This window comes from Pseudochaenichthys georgianus, chromosome 10, assembly GCF_902827115.2.
Source record: "Pseudochaenichthys georgianus chromosome 10, fPseGeo1.2, whole genome shotgun sequence".
Lineage (NCBI taxonomy): Eukaryota > Metazoa > Chordata > Actinopteri > Perciformes > Channichthyidae > Pseudochaenichthys > Pseudochaenichthys georgianus.
Window position 1 is genome coordinate 12,292,863 of NC_047512.1, and position 21,398 is coordinate 12,314,260.

General features: G+C 41.5%; 1 protein-coding gene across 1 annotated transcript; it reads left to right on the plus strand.

The window, feature by feature from the left end:
- The first annotated feature begins 3,279 nt into the window (after nucleotides 1–3,279).
- bod1l1 (biorientation of chromosomes in cell division 1-like 1) lies at nucleotides 3,280–20,997 on the plus strand. The gene is made up of 30 exons (XM_034093494.1): nucleotides 3,280–3,517; nucleotides 4,280–4,404; nucleotides 4,544–4,737; nucleotides 5,294–5,749; nucleotides 6,374–6,520; nucleotides 6,628–6,782; nucleotides 6,965–7,061; nucleotides 7,151–7,253; nucleotides 7,334–7,391; nucleotides 7,487–9,188; nucleotides 9,279–9,337; nucleotides 9,529–9,652; nucleotides 9,781–9,906; nucleotides 9,989–10,032; nucleotides 10,106–10,157; nucleotides 10,241–10,305; nucleotides 12,115–12,196; nucleotides 12,317–12,375; nucleotides 12,729–12,804; nucleotides 13,419–13,465; nucleotides 13,619–13,781; nucleotides 15,838–15,890; nucleotides 16,282–16,408; nucleotides 16,783–16,835; nucleotides 17,388–17,463; nucleotides 17,987–18,054; nucleotides 18,276–18,363; nucleotides 18,592–18,736; nucleotides 19,119–19,190; nucleotides 20,095–20,997. Exons 1-30 carry the CDS (start codon nucleotides 3,401–3,403, stop codon nucleotides 20,225–20,227), a joined length of 4,866 nt encoding a protein of 1,621 aa, XP_033949385.1. The 5' UTR covers nucleotides 3,280–3,400; the 3' UTR covers nucleotides 20,228–20,997.
- Nucleotides 20,998–21,398: the final 401 nt, after the last annotated feature.

The window sequence follows — 21,398 nt, forward strand, 5'->3', positions numbered from 1 at the left end:
GTTTGGAAAAACGAAAGGAAGGAGTTGCACTGTTCGGTGGTGAAGGATGAGGTGGCGTTGTCACAGGATTTGAGAAGTTTGCTGAAGGTGGAGAACAGACGCTTGGGGTTGCTGGAGCCAGACTGAATGAGTTGTGAGTTTATAGTTTATAGTTTATTAGGATCCCCATTAGCTGGTGCATAACAACAGCTAATCTTCCTGGGGTCCATAAATAACATAAAACATGACATTCGACAGTACATTACAAGACAATGATACAAATCAATCAAATCAATTTTCCTTCAAACAGTGACTTTCATATCAACCATCACATACAGCTTATTTTCTGATTCCCCATTTCCTTGGAAAGAAAAAATAATAAATAATAATAGTGATTTTACAAATGTCTCCCTTCGCTTCTTTTAGAGTAAAAACAAACTAAACAAATACAATCCTCATCATAACTGTGAAAGGCTGTGTGTGTGTCTATGTTAGCGAAAGTACCATATTCCTGCATGTGTTTAAAAAACCTATATGAATCGGTGTGCTGCTGTATGTTTACCATAACCTGTCTGCTGCTTGTGTAATTTACAATCTTTGGGCTTCTAGATGCCTCTTCAATCGTCTTTTGAAGCTTGCTTTAGTTGTTTCTTTAGGAATCTGATCTGGCAGTGTGTTCCATGCAGCCATGGCTCTATACAGCACTGTGCTCTTCATAGACTCTGTTTTGGCTTTAGGGATTTGATAGCAACCTCTTGTGGCATGTTGGTGTCTATATACGCCGGGATCCGGAGTCATGGATGATCCTGCGGTCCTGTGTCCTGGATCGCGAGCCCTGGATCGCGAGTCGTGGATCGCGAGTCGTGGCTGTGGTCCTGGATCATCGGTCCTGGATGGATATTCTCGTGGATTCATTTTCCTATTATACACACATGCATTTCCAAACATTTGGACTACCCATGTTGCAAATGTATTATCTTTTCAATTTACACACGGCATCTATTGCACGTCTGTCCGTCCTGGGAGAGGGATCCCTCCTCTGTTGCTCTCCCTGAGGGTTCTCCCATTTTTCCCTTTAAACTGTGGGTTTTCTCCGGAAGTTTTTCCTTGTACGATGTGAGGGTCTAAGGACAGAGGGTGTCGTATTGTCATACTGATATTCTGTACAAACTGTGAAGTCCACTGAGACAAATGTAACATTTCTGATATTGGGCTATATAAATAAACATTGATTGATTGATTGATTGCAGCTTTCCCAGGTCCCTCTTGTTTGCCCCTGATCAGATCATTGAGCAGTAGTCCAGTTGTGAAAGGACTAGAGTCTCAATGACTTGTTTTGTCAGTTGCGGTGGTAAAAACACTGAGCACCTCTTGATGACAGATATATTCCTCCCCATCTTTGCCCCCACTGACACTATGTGTTTCGTCCATGATAAATTGTTCACTAGGATGAGTCCCAGGAGCTTTGTTTCCTCCACCTGCTCAACCTCTACATTATTCAGCATCAGATTCAACTGCGGTTTAGACCTTAGTATGTAATTTGTGCCAAATACAATACTTTTTGTTTTTTGAATGTTGAGCACTAATTTGTTGCTGGTCACCCATTCCATTACTGTTTTCAGTTCTTTGTTCAGAATATCAGTTATCTCACCGATTGTGGGAGCCTGTGTATATATTGTCGTGTCATCCGAGTACATAGAGACTTGTGCTTTTTCAAGAGCTAATGGAAAATCATTTGTAAAGATTGAGAAGAGTAAAGGACATAGTGAACTTCCTTGTGGAATTCCACTTGCAACACATCTAGCACTAGAGATACTGCCATTAAAGTATACACTTTGAGTTCTGTTATATAGATAGCTTTCTAGCCATGATATCGCCTTTGGGGCAAAACCATAGCACTCCAATTTGTCAAGTAAAATTCTATGGTCTATCAAATCAAAGGCAGCGCTATAATCTAATAGTACTGCTCCCACCATTTTCTTCACATCAATCTCTTTCATCCATTGATCTGTCATTTGTGATAATGCTGTGGCTGTTGAGTGACCCTCTCTATACGCATGTTGATACTCACTCATCAGACTGCTAACAGAAAAATAGCATTCTATTTGATTGAATATAATTGTTTCAAGTAGTTTGTTTAGAACATGTGACAGGCTTATTGGTCTGCTGTTAGAGCCAGTGAAGGCATTCTTTGCATTTTTAGGGAGTGGAATAACTTTAGCTACTTTCCAGATTTGCGGGCATCTTCCAGACTTATGTTAAACATATGACAGATGGGTGCAGCAATGAACTTGGCTACATTCTTTAATAGCTGACCGTCTAAGTTATCAATACCTGGTGGTTTATCATTATTGATTGCCAACAATAACTTTTTGTCCTAACTTTACCCAGCTCAAAGGTGCAATTTTTATTTTTCATAATACGTTCTCTAATATTAACGTAGGACGACTCGCAGCTAGATTTTGGCATTCCCTGCCTTAGCTTCTCCACTTTATCAATGAAATAGTTATTAAAATAATTGGCAATATCTAGTGGTCTAGTGACGTATGCCCCCTCTGATTCTATAAAGGATGGTGTTGAGTTGTTTTTCCTACCCATGATGGTATTCAATGGTGAGTAGTAATTAGACCAGGCTGCTAAGGCGCTGGATTAAGGCTCCAGTCTCTTCGGAGGCGTGGGTTCAAATCCCACCGCTGCCAGAATTTGTTTTGTTCTCTGTCAAAATTCAATTTCCAATATCATCATCCAATCTATACTCGTTATCCAATGTAGACTGGACCTGAGCCAATCACGCCGCGACTAACAATGGACAGAGCCAATCACCTCGCAAGGTTACAATGATATTATACCGTGAAAGCACACATAATTATTCGTTACTTAGCCTCGCTAACTTCGGAAACAAGTTGTGTTTACCTTATTCAATTAAAAACACAAATCGATTCATGAGTGAATGTGTAAATGAAATGTGGATTATTCTTGCTGCAATAATCATTCAAACCACTGGATGTCGCCAAATAACAAGAAATAACTAATTTCCCTTTAGTCATTCAATCTCATTGAGTTCAACAAGGATATATAAATCCATAACGCTGAATCAAGACCATTTCCGACACTGACTTTTATAAACTATCATGGAAATCTGTTTCAGGCATGTGTGCAAAAATAAAGCGGTAATTAACTCGTTTCACGGAAAATGTAATAGTGTTACAAGCTTTTATTTAGGTAAGCAAGTCATCCCTTTCAAAGCATTTCCGGTTCAGTGGAAGCCAACCGTTTTTTTCTTTCCGGTTCAAACCCGCTTCGAACTGCACAAACCATAACAGAAGCCTGGGCCGTTCAAGTCGGATATATCCTCATGTGGTTGTCATTATTGCCTAATTTTATTTAACCGAGTGCAAGATAACGCTTACTAGATTCAGACATGGCAGGTTTACCGCCCGGAGACCCACAGCTGGTCTCCATGATCGTCAATCATTTAAAAACTCAGGGTCTCTTCGACCAGTTCAGGAGGGACTGCCTGGCAGACGTTGACACAAAGGTAAGGAAACAGTCATAACGTCTAATAATGTGTAACTGTTTACTGTCTTATATAACTGGTAATGTAGCGTCAACATGTGAATCTTTTTTAGGGTACATTGATAGTAGATATCTGTATTGGGTCACCAAAGCTACTCCTCACTTTAGGTGGAAGAAGTACTCAGATGATCCTATACTTAATTAAAAGTGGAAATACCACAGTCTAGGACAAGTAAGAGTCTTGTATTCAACATGTTACTCAAGTTAAAGTACAACAAGTATACTTAAAGTACCAACACTAAAAGTACTCATTATGCAGATTGGCTCATATTATTATAACATATTGTTTATGTGTTGGTTATAATGAGTGATGCATTCATGTGTTTATCACAACTGTTAAATGTTAGGTAGCTTGTGAATGTTACTCCAGGTGTAACTAAAGTCTTATTTAAGTGTTGTCTATATTTCACTTCATAAAACAAAATCTATCGAAAGTAACTAAAGGTACTTAATAAATGTAATGGAGTAAAGTGTTACCTCTGAATTGTAGTAGTAGGAGTGGAAGTACAAAGTAGTAAAACATTGTGTTTAAGTAGTGTACTTCACATAATTTCATCATAACTATTTTCTTACTACAATTCAATGTATTTAACTATACCAGTGGCTACTTCAGAAGATAAGTTAACCACTTACATTTGATGTACTAAAAGAGAAGTAAGTATTTAGTAAACATGCAAAAGTAGCTTCTCCACTGTGATCATGTTGTTGTTTTCTTCTCCTGCAGCCAGCTTACTTGAACCTGAAACAAAGAGTGGACAACTTTGTGTCCAATCACCTTTCTAACCACACATGGAGCCCTCATTTGAACAAGAACCAGCTGAGAAACAACATCAGACAACTTGTGCTGCAGTAAGTGAGAGAGGAGAATTATACATGTTCCACCTTCTATTATTTAAATCAGCTTATGCTTTTCAGGAATGGCTATGTATTTTTTGCGTTATGTTGTTTTAAACTAGTTTTACTTAGAAAATGAAACTGTTCCTCTTAGATCTGGGATGCTGGAGCAGGGGGTGGACAGGATTGTGGCCCAGACGGTGGATCCCAAAGTCAACCATATCTTTAGGCCGCAGGTGGAGAGGGTGGTTCGTCAGTTTCTGTTCCCTGGCAGCTGCTCGGAGGAGGAGCCGCCGCCACCACCGCCTTCAGCTGAGATCAAACCAGACATCAGCATTCCTGAGCAAGGTACACCGCTTTTGATCCATCAGTCAACCATGATAAATAACATGATGAATTTCTCACAAAAGTTAACGGTCTCCTATGATGCAAAATGCACTTTTTGATGTCTTTTATACATAAATATGTGTCCCCGGTGTGCCAGTGAACTCACAGAGTGACAGAAAACAAAACCCTCTGTCTTTTCCTCCGTACCCATATCTCTAAAAACGGGGGTACAACGGAGCTGATCCAGATTTGCTGCCGATGTGACGTAATATCGGAGATGTGGGCTGGCTTTAGACCCACGGCCCTATCAGAAACAATGTGCGACGTGTTTTGGAAGTCATATGATCTTTGTTTACATTAGCAAGCATCGCTAACACTCAGAGCTAACGCTGTACTGGAGAGAGTATGTGTAAAAAAGCCCCCCCATCTCAGTTTGGTATTTTGAGCAAAACACTTCATAGACATGTTTTTTATATTTTTATATATATCTGAGGCCTAAAAATAGTATATTAGGAGACCATTAAAATAAAAAGGCTCACACTTACATAGTTAAAATGCAACATCATATTTTTTACAGCCTCGTCATCTGCTCCAACTACCACGGCAGCCAGCGACGCCATGTCCATCCTGGACACCATAACCTCTCTAAACCATGAGGCCAGCGTGAGGGCGAGCACCGATAGAGGACGTAGAGATGAGCCCATGATGGGGGAGGAGGGCGAGCAGGACATGTGTATTGTTGAGGAAGGGGACAGCCACCATGAGGACGAGGAAGAGGAGCTGGCTTCAGAGGTTCAGGCTCTAGAAGTGAAGACGGAGGACACGCAGGAAGAGGTGGATCTGGGAAAAGAGGGGTTAATAGAGGAGGTGAAGATGGAAGAGGAGGAGTCAGGAACTCTGGAACAGACCGAAGAGGAGAAGGAAAAAGATGCAAGCCAAACAACTGGGAAACCCACGGAGGAGAAGCAGGATGAAGATCTTCTGAAATCCCCAAGTCAGGATAAGCAGAAAGCCAGGGAGAGGATTAAAGAAGGTGAGCTGTTGTACTCTCTGTATGCACTTCCTGTTACACTGTGATTTAGTCAGCATGCATAATAATATATCTTGATAAAACCACGTGTTAGCAATCAGGGTTTTTATATTCATTTTCTTCTGGTAGATAAAAGATCAAGCAGAAATTATTAGTTGAGTAGTAGTCCAGCGACAGAAAACTAACTGTTACGAAGATTTTCTACATTTATCTAGTTTTATGTCATTGTACAATTAATATATTGTTATGGTTTTGCATCATTGGGTGTATAATTTAAAGAGGACCTTTTTAAGAAACTGTGATGGGCATTTTCTGGATTTCCTTTTTTCAGAACTTATAAAACAATTCTATCATTGTCCAGATGTGTATGGTGCAAACATCTGTATGCCTAACGCAATAGATAATCCACTGAACTTCAGTAACATAATAATAATTACATTTTGGAAAACGGGGACTTTTTTTGTGGATATTTGATGCACTGCTGTTGTGTTGTTCTCTTTATTTCCTTATATGAGTTATTACAGCAGATAACAAAAGGTTATCTCAATGCTAACCATTTATATGTCAGTAGGAATTGCAGTTTTTGCTGGATTTTAGTTTAAATATTGATGTATCTTTGCCCTGCAGAATACTTTTTGGAGGACTCTGACCTGGACGGGCTGAGTGACATCACAGTGAGCTCCGTCCACACCAGCGACCTGTCGTCCTTTGAGGAACAAAGTGAAGACGACGGGCTGTCGGACTCTTCTGAGGAGGGGGAGCTTCCGTCAGATGGTCTGAATCCTTCATCCCTGTGTTAATTGTGGTCGCTACTACCAAACATTGCATTTTCAACCCTGTCTCTATGTTAGAGTCTCATGTTTCAGTTCATCTTGCCTCAGATCAAGATGAGAATGCAGAGAAGAAGCCGACAGACGCAGAAGAAGTGGAGTGCAAACCTCGCCGCAAGGCCTACGTTCACAAGCCCTTCCTTTACTCCCGTTACTATAGCGACTCGGATGATGAAGTCACTGTGGAAGAACGAAGAAAATCTGTGGTGAGTTTTGTTAATGTTGACATTGAAGGCATGGTGTTAGCAGAGCATCTTTGCTTTACTGCTTTGACAGTTAAATCAAAGGATTTACTTGGCAAATGAGTTGATCGTGAGCTTTAAAACAACACAGAATTGTTTTAAATGTACTTTTCTGTCATGTTTGTCCTTCAACCTTTCTCTCATAGGCAAAGGACAAAGAGGAAAGGCTGCTCAAGAGACAACAGAACAGAGAGCGAATGGAAGAGAGGCGTAAACAGAAAGCAGCACAGGCCGAAGAACAAGGTACTTTCATCTTATGTTTTAATAAAATCTTGTTTTTATGTTCCTCCAAACTGAGAACTACCATTTATCAGGGTTTGTTTCCTGTACAGATCAAAAAATGCAGAACCTCCCCAGAGCCAAAGAGGCTCGCAAGGAAAGGAAAGTTCTGGAGAAAAAAATGGCTCTCAACAGGAAGAGGAAGCTCGACTCAAGGTAGTTAACGCTGCTGATGACAAACAAAACAACCAAAGTATACACAATATATAAATGCATTCAATGATTTCTCCCTTTAGGAAAGATGGAGATGTTTCAAGCAGAAAGAGAGGAGATACGGAAGGATCCAAGAAAGCGGTATGTGAAAGACTTCATGAATAAAACTATATCATAGGGAGCAGGATTGCTGGGATGTAACAAGCGTCCTTTTTGTTTTGTTGTTTTAATATCAGGAATTGAGACCTACACCTTTAAAGCCTCCACAACCGAAATTAATGAGAAATTTATCAGAATCAGCTTCGTCTGAGGAGAGGAACAGAAGGATGAGCGGCAGCGTCTCAGAAGACTCCAGTGAACCCAAAAAGCTCTCAGAAAAAAGCCGGACTCACTCCTTCATCCTGGAGCTGGAGCAAGGTTCCCAAGAGACCCTCAAACCACGCACCGGTGGGAAATTTGATCGGTTGTCCCGTAAGGAACCGCACCCTAAAGAACGCAAAGACAAAGAACGCAGCTTGTCAGGTGAACGTTTCAAACTCAAACAAAAGCAGGATAAAAAATCAGAACAGCAGGCAGAGGAATCTCAGCAGAAGGAAACTATTAAAGTGTCCTCTGAAGACAAAGGGGAGAAGAAGCCTAAGATTAAAAGTGAGAAGAAAATGGCCGGGACTACTAGAGAGGGGAAGTCGTCAGAAGCTGTGGCAGAGGAGGGTCCTAAAGATGCTGCTGTCAAGAAGGTAAGAGCTCCATCTATTGATACTGTTAAAACAGAGAAGGACAAGATAAGGGAAAAGGGTAAAGACAAGGTCAAGGGGGAGAAAGCTTCAGCGAAAAGTGAATTCAAGCAGCTGCTCCGCCACGATTCTGCCGGCTCTTCTGAGGACCGGTCAGACCTGGAGCCGGGGTCCGACAGCAGCAAGAGGAAAGAGAAACCCTCAAAGGAAGTCCTGAAAAGGTCAAAGAGCCACACTGAGAACAGGCCAGGAGACAAACCCAAATCTAAAACTGAAGGTAAAGACAGCGAGAAGGAGAAGAGCAAAGCAGATCAAGACAGCCAGAGATCAATCAAGTCTGGCTCTGAGATGGACAAAGATTCAAAAAGAGTCAAGGCCACCGAAAAAGTTAGAACCGTGGATAAATCTAAATCTAAATCTAAAGAGGAAACAAAGACTCCATCGTTATCGAAGACGGATATTAAAGTTCAGAGTTCAGCAGCAAAACCTGAGGCGTCAAAGGAGAAGAGAAAAGAGGTAAAGGAACAGCCAAAGGTTTCAGAGGAGCCTCCTCAGGAGAAATCTGAAATCAAGACTGCAAAGAAAAAAACAGAGAAGAAAGACAAAGTCCCAGAAAAGACGGACGATAACGAGGAGGAGAAGAAAACCCCCAGAGAAGACAAATCGGACAAATCTTCAGTGTCCTCACTCGACGCAGAGGAGCAGCCGAAGAAACCTTCCCCTCTGCAGGAAACCAGCACCGACTCGGACCCCGTCACCACCCCCTACTCAGACGATACCTGCGACGCACTGAGCGACATCACCCCCGAGCCCCCCGAGGGCGACACAGAGTCCCGACTCAGCGAGATCCCCGTCCTGCCCGCCGAGGCCGACGCCCTGCTGGCTCTCATGGACGTCTGTGCTTCAGCCGAGGCCAGACTCCCCCCCGAGGAGCCGGAGACCCTCCTGCAGGACGCTGATTTGATGAAGGAGGCCGCTCTCACTCTGCTGTCCATGGATCCTAAAGGTGCCTCCAAAATAATTCCCCCAAATAAAGGGGAGGCCCCAAAGGAAAGTCAGACGGCCCGACAACTGGAGGAAACTCCTGAATCTGAGCCGTCTCCAGCTGCTGAAGCTGAGCCGTCTCCAGCTGCTGAAGCTGAGCCTCCAGCTGCTGAAGCTGAACCGTCTCCAGCTGCTGAAGCTGAGGAACCAAGCACTGCAGGTAAATACAGAACAGTGGGAAAATGTGGGCATTATTTACTACATAAACATATCGGGAGGTTTCCTAAATAGAAACATGTTTCTCTTACAGATGTGTCTGAGTGTTCAGAGAAAGAAAAGGATGTAGGAAAGGAGTCTCCTGCTCCACAGGTAAGAGCATTTTCCACATTGTCAAATTAAGTTGCCTTCTTTTTGTTGCTGTTTATGGATAAAAACATTCTTCCTTTGGTTTCCATTTGCTCCTATTTTCAAATGACCTGGTACATTTCTACTACTTTTCAAAGTACCATTTTATAAGGTGTTATTGTGCTTTGGAAAATCACAATTTTGCTTCTACACAGGATGATGAAACTACTTCAAATCAATCTATTTCAAATATGGATGAAGCTAAAACTTCAGAAATCGCTCCTGAGAAACAGCTGGATGGAAACACGGCACCGGCATCAGCATCAACTACCAACGAAGGTAAACGTTTTACTGTAATGATTACCACTCAGTTTGTCGTTTGGTAAAATACCTTTTTGACTAAGCATCAGCTGTGTTTCAGCCTGACGATGCTCATTCATTTAATTTGACTGTCTACGATATTTCAGATGCTAGTACTTTAGTGTCAGAAGAAGTTGGAGAAACCACAGATGAAAGCACTGCTGCAGTTGATACCACGGAACAAGCCTCAGATATTCCCACTGAACAAGTCTCAGAAGTTTCCACTGAACAAGGTGAGTGCTTGAAAACATTCTTGTAAAAAAGTCAAAGATGTGTTAATCTGACTGTTAACTTTTCATGTTACCGTTATTTTAGAGCAAACTGAGGCAGAGGTTGTAGACGCAAAGACGAGCCCGAAGGTGAGGTACCATTAATATATTGTATTTGTTTAATTGTAAACAAAACTAAACTCGTTTATCTATTGTAAAACAGGCCGAGGAAGTGGTAGCTGATGACGACCAGGACAAGATGGATGTAGATCAGAGTAAGATGTTTTCTCATCTAACTTTGACAGACATTCTTAATACTGTAGGCACCATCTTTAACACTGCTTCTTTTCACCACTAGGTGAAGCTGAGAGTAAGACAGTGGAGGAAGGAAACGTTACCACAGAAAAGAGTGAGCCACAAACTGTAAGTGTTCGCCTCCGTCACGCTCACTCTGTTCAGATGTAAACCACCTGTAACATTTCCCCATGCTCCGCTCTGCGTCAGCCAAACGGCTCGCTGCACCCGCACTTGCGAGGGGGACCCAAGTTCCCATCAGCAAAAACACGTCGGTTTGCTATCCTGGCTCCAAAATGGTGGAATGAGCTCAGAGGCGAAGTCCCGCCCATCTACTTCCGACCCATGGATCTTATTTCGGAAACATTATGCATTGAAGTCAATGGGGAGAGAAAACGTATCTTTCGATCCCGTTTGAATTGTGCCATGAATTACACATATGATGTTTGTCAATCTTAAAAAATCATTTCCATGTCAAAAAAGTCACAGTTTGTCTTAAAACTAAGACTAGAACTAGAAAATACGCAACTAGAAAGACTACAAATTCCAGAGTCGCGTAAGTGAGCACGTTAGTTAGCATTACAGCCTTAGCCTTGTCATTTGTATTAACCTTAACATGAAGTAACATTAAAGGAGACCTATCATGCTATATTTGAATAAAATATTGTAGGGCCATACCTATATAAGGTATATTTATACGTTTTCTTTTTCAAAATACCGACCAGATCATGCATTTTAGCCATGCCTCATTTCGCTCTATTTTGCTCTCCTCCACCCTGTCTTTGCATGCGCTGCAGCTGACCACGCCCCCTGCAAAGGAGGGGCCGAGTTACGAGCGTCATGTTACCATGCTGTTACCATGCCACGGCAACCTCTCATTCCCCTGATTGGTGGATAGTTGGCCATATAAGCGGAGCTCCTCGTCACTGAAGCCCCGTTTTTAGAGATTTTGGGTATGGAGGAAAAGAGAGAGGGTTGTGTTTTCTGACACACCGGGGACACATATTCATGTATAAAAGACGTACAAAGGTGCATTTTGCATGATAGGTCCCTTTTAAGTAACCCAAAATGTTAAACGGTAAGAGTAGTAGTCATATTTCGTGAACCCTTTGAAGAGTACTGTTACACCGGTGTGATCATTCTATAATACACCGTTTAAGCCCGGATGCCCGGGGGAGACATGCTAACGCTATCGCTACATTAGCATCGGCGATCTGTTCTACTTCATGCTATCTGCACAAATGGTAAACATTGAACATTAAAAAGATCAGGCAGGCAGGCAGCTTTGCATGACATTCTTCTGGATGTGTTTCATTGTGGTGATGGTAGTCAACCCCTTGTTTGGCAAGACAGTAGTGACGGCCATCTTGGTGTTGGTGACGTGTGTTGTTGTGCGAGACCAGAGATGTAGTTCATTGAGCGGTTTCACACAAAAAAAGTCTTACTTCAAAGTTTTACGGCAAAACATTTTTTTTGTTACTTGCAAAATTATCTTTTAAATTGACAAACATCATATGTGTAATTCGTGGCACAAATTCAAACGGCATCGAAAGATACATTTTCTCTCGCCATTGACTTCAATACATAATTTTTCCGAAATAAGGTCCGGGGACCTCTGACATCAGGATAGCAGAAAGCTAGCACATCTTCCGGCGCAGACTAAAAACTCATCTCTTTCGACTCCACTTCGAGCAATACAATTACTAACAAAGCACTTATATACTAACAAAGGACTGGCTTATCTAAAGCCTGTTAAGTAGAACTTGAAATGTTTTGGCTCTATGAAACCTGATGTACTTATATGATTCTGTTTTCTTCAAGTTTGTATCTTCTTGGTCGAATGCACTGTAAGTCGCTTTGGATAAAAGCGTCAGCTAAATGCAATGTAATGATATTATCTGATCCAAATCCTTTTGTTGCTCTGTAAATGATATCCAGATGGAACACAATGCACCGCAGAAGACTGAGGAGATCAGAGAAAGTGGATCAGTGGGTCAGTCCGTACTGGTCAAACAAATTAGTGAGTCATGTGACTTTTGTATCATACAATTTTTCCTCAACTGCTGCCTTTTAAATAAGATATTTGAGCCATGTGTCATCAACTCCTCTGTCGGTCAGCCATTTTTGTTTGTGTTTTCAGGTAATGTCTCCAGTACAGACAGCCAGGAAGATGAGAAGGGGTCCGATCTGTCAGAAAAGGTAATGCAACAGTTTGTGTACAATGTGGCTCTTACGGCCCGTCCACTTTGAATGGTGTGACGTCACGCTTTGCCGAACATTGTGGTTCTGTCGCTTTGCTTTGCTCGCTTTGCTTTGCTCGCGTTGCTCGACGGAAGCGTCAGCCAATCAAATCATATGCCAATACAAGCTCTAGCCAATCAAACCGCGTGCTTGTGTGTCCGGGGCGGGAGGTTCATGTGATTGGTTGTTGGTCGAGTTTCAGACATGCCCACTGGCTAGCTTCAACGCACGCCGCCGTGTGGACGCTGCGTTACAGATTTGATAAATGTAGGTGTGGACGCAGTGTCCTAACCTCTTATCTTGTGTCATAGGAAGAGAAGACGGAGGGACGAGGAAGACGTAAGCGAAAGCTGTCCACTCAGAAAGTTGCCGCAGTGAAGGAATCTGGTGAGATTTTCTTTCCTCGCCCACTTTTCAAGATTCAAAGCCTATAATTCATCAAAGTTTCTGGCGAAGATTTTATATTTTCATTACATGTGAAAAACTAAACATTTAGCTTAAGACATTAGAGTTGCAATGATAAGTTTAAATTAATGTGTTAAGAGAGAATAGGGAGGGATGAAACCCTCTTTAATGGTCCCACAGCACACACAGTGAAATGTGTTCTCTGCTTTTAACCCATCCTAGTACCAGGAGTCTAGTACTAGGAGCAGTGGGCAGCTATTGTACAGCGCCCGGGGAGGGAAGGGGGATGTCCGGTGCCTTGCTCAAGGGCACCACGGCAGGGCAGGAGGTGAACTGGGACCTCTCCAAGTAGCAGTCCACACTCCATATTTTAGGTCTGGTCGGGGACTTGAACCGGCGACCCTACGGCTCACAGTCCACGCCCTTACTGACAGAGCCACTGCCGGTTATGAGCTATCCAACTAAATAGAAACCTTTTTAAATGTTATATCCAGTCAGTAGATAACATTTTGATTCCACTGAAGAGCGCACTTCATAAAATGTATCTGCCTTTGGGATGAGTTTCATGTGTTCACTTGTTTTCTGTTCCTGATCAGGTGATGAGAGGGATGAAAATGAAAGTAAAGAGCAACCGTCTGCTGAGGTAAACGCAGCCTTTTTCCTAAAACCACCATGTAATTATGAAATTGGTGCAATGTGTTTTTTTTGGGGGGTTTAAAACCTTTCTTGAATTGACTTCTGTATAAGTTTATTTTGACTACACACTGATTAGCTCATGGATTCTTGTTACCTTCAGGAAATGGACCAGGAGAAGGTTGCGGAGGTCAGGACGCCTCGCAGGGGTCGATCATCCAAAAGCAGCGAGGAGGCCGAGAAGGAGCAACCTGAGAAACCAGAGGAGACACCGAGCCGCGGGAGGAGGCGCTCAGGAGCGGCTGCCAAGGAAACCACCTCTGCTGGTAAGATTTAAAATTAGCAAATACAATTGTTGTTAACGTCTGATCCAGGATTTCACTTTGAAGAGAACTGTTCTTCCTGGTCATTGTGCAATATCAGTCCATTGATATAATGCACTAGCCAAAATATTCAAGTTGAGTCGAGATATCAGGATCTGGAAAATATAATTTAATGTATTCCTGAGGAACACTGTTGCACAATATTGATTAAAAGAAGCGGCACCACTTTACAATAAGACTACCCTTATAAAGGGTTTATAATTAGGTTATTAATTAGGTTGTAAACACTTTATTAATCATTGAGAACCATTTATAAACCAGTTCTAGCATACATCAACACAGGCTCACTATTTGGCAAGATGACTTGGGCCCTAGCCACACGAGAACGGTAACGGTTGTATCTGCTACAGTTCTCTATCATATATACGGTTCGGCCACCGGCACTTTTCTAATTTTGTCTGGAAGATTTAAACTTTAACGGACATGTTGACGTAAACTCGTCCCTTGGAAGAGGCGGAAAGGTGGGTGTTTTTCATCTGCTGGTGGAGTACCGGAGAGATACAGCAGGAGCAAACGCTTGCCTCGGGGAGGGAGAAAAAGAGCCAGAGCGTCCACAGCGGAGAATAAACAGAAGGGCAACCATGCGCAGGAAGTCATCTTCGCTGCTTTTGTGGCAGGACTACAGCGCCACTTACAGGCCCGGCATATGTACTACAGCGTCTCCAGCGCTTTCGAGCGGTATCGAAAGCGGTCCTCGTGTGGCTCCAGCCTAAGCCTTGTATTGGCTACTTAGCTTACTTCGTCTTCTTCATCAGCCTTCCTATCTGTTGTTCACTGAGTTGATTCCCCCCATCCATCTTGATGTTTCTTGGCATCTCTTTATTAGGGATGCCAGCGATTATTCGATTATTCGAATATTCGTTACAGTCTCCATAATCGAATATTATTTTTAAAAATCGATTTTATTTATGTATTTTTTTATTATTATATATATTTCTTTTATTATTTATGTTTTTTTTTTTTTTCTGGCTTAGTTTCAACCAAAATATATATATATATGCTAATAATAGTAATAGTATTAATAATTGTAAATGGCCATTGGTCACACCACCAGTTTGTTTTACTGTAAACTTGGAGGAAGCCTGCGTGCAGAGCAGACTGCTGCTGCAGCACGCTACACACCGACCCCACCCCCACCCCCCCTCTCCCTCACACGTGCGACTAAAGATGAACAAAGCGGCAGCCGGCAGGTAAAAAGAGTTCCTCCTTGTGGAACTACTTTGAACATACAAGTCCAAAGGAAGTTAAATGCAAGCTCTGCGAAAAGACGTTGGTCTATCACAGCTCAACCTCAACAATGCGTTCGCATTTGAGTGCGAAGCACGCCAAAGAGGTTACAGAGAAAGACGCAGCACAGCTGGCCATTACCAACTTCACTTCAAGGCCACGTCGTTGTGATGACAAGCTTGTTTGTTGTTTGTACTGTTATACATGTTACAGTAAAGAAAACAACGGAATTCCTTTTGTCTGAGTTTTTTTTTCTTTTCCTTTTAGTTTTTTCTCCCGCGGGGGGGGGGGGGGGGTCCGAATAATCGATTATTATTCGCCAGGGCTGCCGAATAATCGATTTTGATCATGGTCAGTTTCTGGCAACCCTACTCTTTATGACCATTTATTTACGAGTTACTAACATTTATAACTGCCAAAAGGGAGCCTTATTGTAAAGTGTGAAACAAATCACCATTTATTAATGAGTTACTACCATTTCTAATAAGGCTTAGCTGTACAGATAAATGTGGGCTCACTATTTGGCAAGCAACCGGTCACAGTTGCCCTGTTTATCTCATGTCTTATAAAAGCTTATTAATGATTTTATAAAGTATTCACAACCTAATTATTCGTAAACCCTTTATAAGGGTAGTCTTATTGTAAAGTGGTACCAAAAAAGCTATAATAAAAAGACTATAAAGGGTTCAGTTGTATGTCCTTCTCTAAGCTAGTGTAGCTAAAAAGTGTTGATTAATTTGAGTTTTCTTTCGTGTTCTTTTTCCAACCTCAGATAATCAGAAGAAGGAGGAGAACAAAGACGACAAGAGCACCGAGACAGAAGAGGTACGTTAACAGAAATGCAACATGTACATTGATAATAATATCAATTGTCTTTAAAGCCACTTTCAAAACTAAGTTACTAAATGCTTTACAAGACAAACATCAGAATCAGAATCACATTTGTGTACAGTCTAAAACATTGAACAAAAGGAGCTACAATTAGGGAAAAGTACAATTCCACAATATAAATTGATCAATCAAATAAAAGTTAAGAGAATGCCTTTGTATATAAATGGGTTAAAATAAGGCAATAAAACCTGATGTTCGAAAAATTCTACTTTTTATATACACTTTTCTTTCATTTCTGATAATTGAGCCCACTAACAAAATAAGCAATATTTCGCTGTATCTGAATTTTCATCTTGTTTTTCACAATATCTTTTCAAATCTGAAGGCAACAGAAGAAGAAAGTGGACCGAGGAAATTAACACGGCGAGGAAGTCAAGTCGCTCTGCCGTCGACTGTTCCAGAAGAATCTGCCGCTGCAGGAAGCTCCGACTCCAAAGACGCCACTGACACACGTATGTTCAAGTCTTTTTTGTGTTTTGTTGTCCCTTTTCTTTAAATGACTGACACCACTGTGCCTGCTATGAATGGTGAATGAGTTTCTGGCGAGATGTGGCTACATGCAAGCTAAAAGAATAAGTGAGCCAAACCTCAACAGCTAACTGGAACATTTCATAGCATGATGTTGAGAGTAAACCACGTTTCATTTTTCTGTCATCACCGCTAAAAGCCTGTCAAATAGTATGATTGAGTATGTTGGCATTGGTAGTAGACGTGGGGGAAGGCTGGCTGCGTTGCTATGAGTTAAACAAAACCAAATATTTTCAGGGTGTTCCCTGTATGTGAGAGAGATAATAGGATACATATTTTCATCATGTTTCCATCCCAGGTAAACCAGCGGTGAAGAGGAAGAGGTCCGAGGATACGGAGGAATCTGTGGAGGTGAGTTTTGACGTATTTGTGGATTAAAACCTTCGCTGTCTCCTGGTCTGCAATTCCTCCACCTAATTCTGTATTTACTTAAAGGTGGGGTAGGTAATTCACTTCAGAAACACTTTTTGTTGTATTCCATGGAATGCTCTTAACATCCCGATGGCAATGAATACATTAAATGCTTTGACAATAAATACATACAAAAATGTCATCTGTGGAAGCCGTGGCGCTGTAAAACGCACGACCAATCATCTGAGCCGGCCCGGCTAAAATAACTGGATGGCCTACCTGCCTGTCAGCCTTCCATCGGGGCACAAACTTATCTCGTGCCCTCATTGGTCATGTGCGTACACATTGGTACTCATTAGTACTCATTGGTCATGTGCGTACACACGAACGTGTGTGTTGGAGGAGGGGCTCTGTAAGGAAGTCTGAAGGAAGGGGCAGATTTCTTTCGGCTGTGTATTTTCAAATTCCAGCGCACTCGAGCTGGTTTCTCCATTCTTACCTACCTTTAACTTTTGATGTGTCTAAATGTGTATTTCAATGATCCTTTTACAGGAAACTCAGGCTGAAGAGGAGGAGAAGAATGACTCCAGTCAACAGGAACCAAGTGAACAACCTGAAGAAGACAGTGGTGAGAAAGCACGCACATCCAAGATAAATCATTACTCTGTCATTTTAGCAAGGGTCCTTGCATACTGTATCTAAATAAAAAACACAAGGCCTGGATTAGTGCTGCTCAAGTATCGTATTTTAATCGCAATTACGATTTTGGCTGAAAACAACATAATTGAAATAAAACGATAATTTTTTTATTAGCTTTTCAGTTGAATTATCCTTAGAGTTCAGGGTAATCAACTGTTAAAAACATAATGTTCACATTTTTTTTCAATAAATGGAGGTTTTCAAATTAAATGGATAATCGTTTTTAATAATCGTGATATCAATTATTGACCCAAATAATCGAGATTATGATTTTTGCCATAATCGAGCAGCCCTCGCCTGGATACTTATTTCAGTACAGTGTTTTCTTTGCACCTCATGTTGAATTGCCTTGTTGCTGAAATGTGCGTTATAAAAAATAGCCCTCCTTTTAGAATGAAAATGAGTTACTTTGATCATTGAAGTCTCTGTATTGTACATTTATCTTCTTCCAGTTTTGTCCCCTGCAGCGAGCCAGGCAGAGAGTGAAGAGGAGATCTGCAGCGAGAAGAAACCAGACGATGTATGTTGTCCGCTCAGGCCTTTAAATATTCATCTGTATGTTATTAACACTGTATGTGCATCATTCACTGTCGCCGTACTATCTGACTTGTCTGTGTAAGAACTTAAAAAGCGTGGAACTGCTTACCCTTTGGCTCTGCGCTGCTCATATCTCATTCCCCCAATCTTTTCCAAACTCTGATCAGACATTGTGACTTTTAATATTTGTTGTTTTTTCTCCAGGTTGAACAGGAGGACGAGGAGGCGACTCCAAAGAGAACCGGTCGGAGGGGACGGCCGCCAAAGTCAGCGGCAGCCCCCGAGGACCCAGGTGAGGAGATTAACAGCTTTATCTAACAAAAACAAAGTCAAATGATTGTTACTTTGTTGTTATTAATACTTATTATCATTCTAAGCTTTACACTAGCAAGTACATTCTTGTCTTAATGTTATGGATGAGCACCGACGAGTCGCTATAGTTTCTAGCAAGTTCCTACCATCCATGTTGACTTGGCAATAAAAAACATAATTTAGAATGTAGTGTCATGCTAACCCACAGATAAAAAGGAAGGAAAGGCAGACGAGAGCGAGCAGAATGATGATGAGGAGGACGACGACGACGATGACGGTGATAGAGAAGACGGAGACAAAAGAAACGCAAGGAGAGCAACGACGCGATCTGCAGCTCGCCTGGAGGCCGAGAAGTAATTGAACATGGACACAAACGCACCACAATAACAACAACATCACTATAAAACGTACCACGTAATTCAAACTGTACTGTAACATCATTATTTGGTAATTGCAGTAAAAAGCAAGTCATTAGAATTGAATGAGACCAATTAACTCTTTTAAAAATCGCTCGTCACAAAACACATGCTGTTAAATCCAGACAATAATCCATCTTTGATATCGTGCAGTCGCAGTGATGAGACTCTCTGTGGAGATGAAAGGGTTGTTTTAGTGCTGAATGTTTACTCTCTGAAACACCCAGCAGGCATCATCACTGTCACATCCTGTTCAATGAAAGCGTGAGGGGGGGGGGATTTAGCACTATGGTTCATACTTGTTTTGATTGCTCCTCAGGAACAAGCCGAGTAAACCCTCCACCCGGGCGAACCGACAGAACGGCCAAGAGGAGAGCGCAGCTGGCACACGGTGAGTTCCTCTGAGGGATCCGACCAAAACTGAGCGCTATGAGGTCGCCGCTCGGAGAAAGACAACATTAGAGCTAAAGCTTTCCCGGAAATTCTAAATAGCTTTTAAGTTAATACCTCCCCAAATAAGACATACTTTTGAATGGCCTCTGTTGTGTATCAAACATTGGGCATTGCACGTAAGCTATAGGATCAAAAGAACTTGTAACGTTTTTTATGATTTGATAATATAAACAGTATTTTTATTTATTAATCCAGTATTTCAGGTGAGAAGCTTGTGTACTTAATATGCGTTTTAATAAATGTAAGTCATGTTAAATGATAGAAACCTCAATAAGTAGTCTCACTTTTTCCATTTTACTTTTTATACACTCTTAATTGTGTAACGACTACAATATGAGACTATAATACACGCAATGCCTAATTCCTCTCACCTAAACATTTTATCTATTTTTTTAAGTTTTACAATAACAATATCCCTGTGTCTTCAACAAAGATACACTATCAGTTGCTTTATATATAAGGTAAGAAATGAGATGATTAATTCACATTACTACAGTATTATTATTTGTTTTAATTACATCCCTGAGAACATCTTTCTTCCAATTCCACCCATTGTTTTTTCCCATGAAGATTTAGTCAGAAATGTTCCTTATTCTGTCTTTGATCTCAGACTAAATTAAAGTCTATATGGGTCTTTTAGAAATCTGTCTCGTGCACATTTTCTCTATTTAAGTGAATGTGGACACACCAAGTCCGGCCCCGTCTCGAGTTGTTCGTGAAAAGAGTTGCAATAACAAGTATTCCTTCACTGCAAACAAGTGCACTGAGACACATCTCCCAGGGCCTGCATATGAGTCTTTAGACAAACGGCCTGACACTTGTTCCTTGTTTCCCTCCTGCAGCGGGACGAGGGGCCAGGCAGCAGCAGCAGTAGCAGTGAAGGGGGGCCGCAAACAGGAGGCCAGCCCCCCTGCTGTGCGGACGCGGGGAGGACAGAAATCTGAGGAGCCCCCGTCCAAGAGAGCCAAACGCTAAAGCCTCAGACTTTCTGTTTGCCCCGGCGGCGTTTTCTCTGCACTCCATATTATTAAAGTCCGTTTTGTTGCCGGGGGGTCAGAGGGTCTCTGCAGTCAGTTAGCATGTCGAGACGTTTCTGCTTCACTGACTGCAGATATTGAAAAGCTCTGGATAGTATTAATCTGATGGTTGTGTGTAAACCTGAGGATCTGTGCGGGAATCCCCCCAGAATACCTTCTACCTTCTACGCCCATATGGTTTGCATCAGACTTCATCATCCCACCGTTTATTCAGTAATGCCCAGCGAGTCAGAGTTCCAGCCCAATCTCAGGCCTAACAGCAGCCCAGTCGTACTTTCAGGTAAAGAGGCTGAATTCAAATCTGCGTTCCTGCTGGGACTTTGTGTAAATTCAAACACTTCAATCATTGTGAAGCGTCTTATTATAATAATTGGGAGTTTTTCAATATTCATTCTGTGAATGAAAGGAGAGGTTTTCCCTCCCAGTCTTTTTTAAGTTGTGTTTTTTATACTTTCCACACAGTAAGGGACACGTATTAGTTTTTTTTTTTAAATAACGGCAGTGTTAGCATCAGACAGGAAAAACCTCGAACAGTGACTTTATGAACTGAATCTACTTCATGACACAAGTGTAACAAAGAACAGTTTGTTGGTGTGAAACTCATCTAGTTATGTGTATTGTTTTAACTGTATATCAATATAATGGTGTTAGATATGTTGCCTACCTGTCAATGTAAAGACATCTTTTTATAAATGTAAAAATACCTAATATTGCTTCCCTTCCTTTTTTCACTGTTTCAAGCTATCTACATGTGGTAAGTAATTATAAATATACATACCTATTTTAAAGTACGGTATCACTTTTTCCTTTTTACACTTCTGTGGTTAATTCATGGATATTATTTCTGGAATATGTTTAAATTACAGAGCTCATAGATTTCCACTTTTCCAAAACAACCTCTACAGTAAACCCTAAACTGTGTTACTTCTGTTTTTCAAAGATTAGCGTCTGACAATCTAAAGCATTTGTTTATGAAAAGATAAAACATTGCACATTTTTGATTTATACCCCCTTGTTATGTCTCGAGCGTTATCGCCTGTGTTTCCTAAATGGATGTGCTGTCTGTAAATGTGTAAATAGCCGAAGACGGGAACCAATCGCCTCTTAGC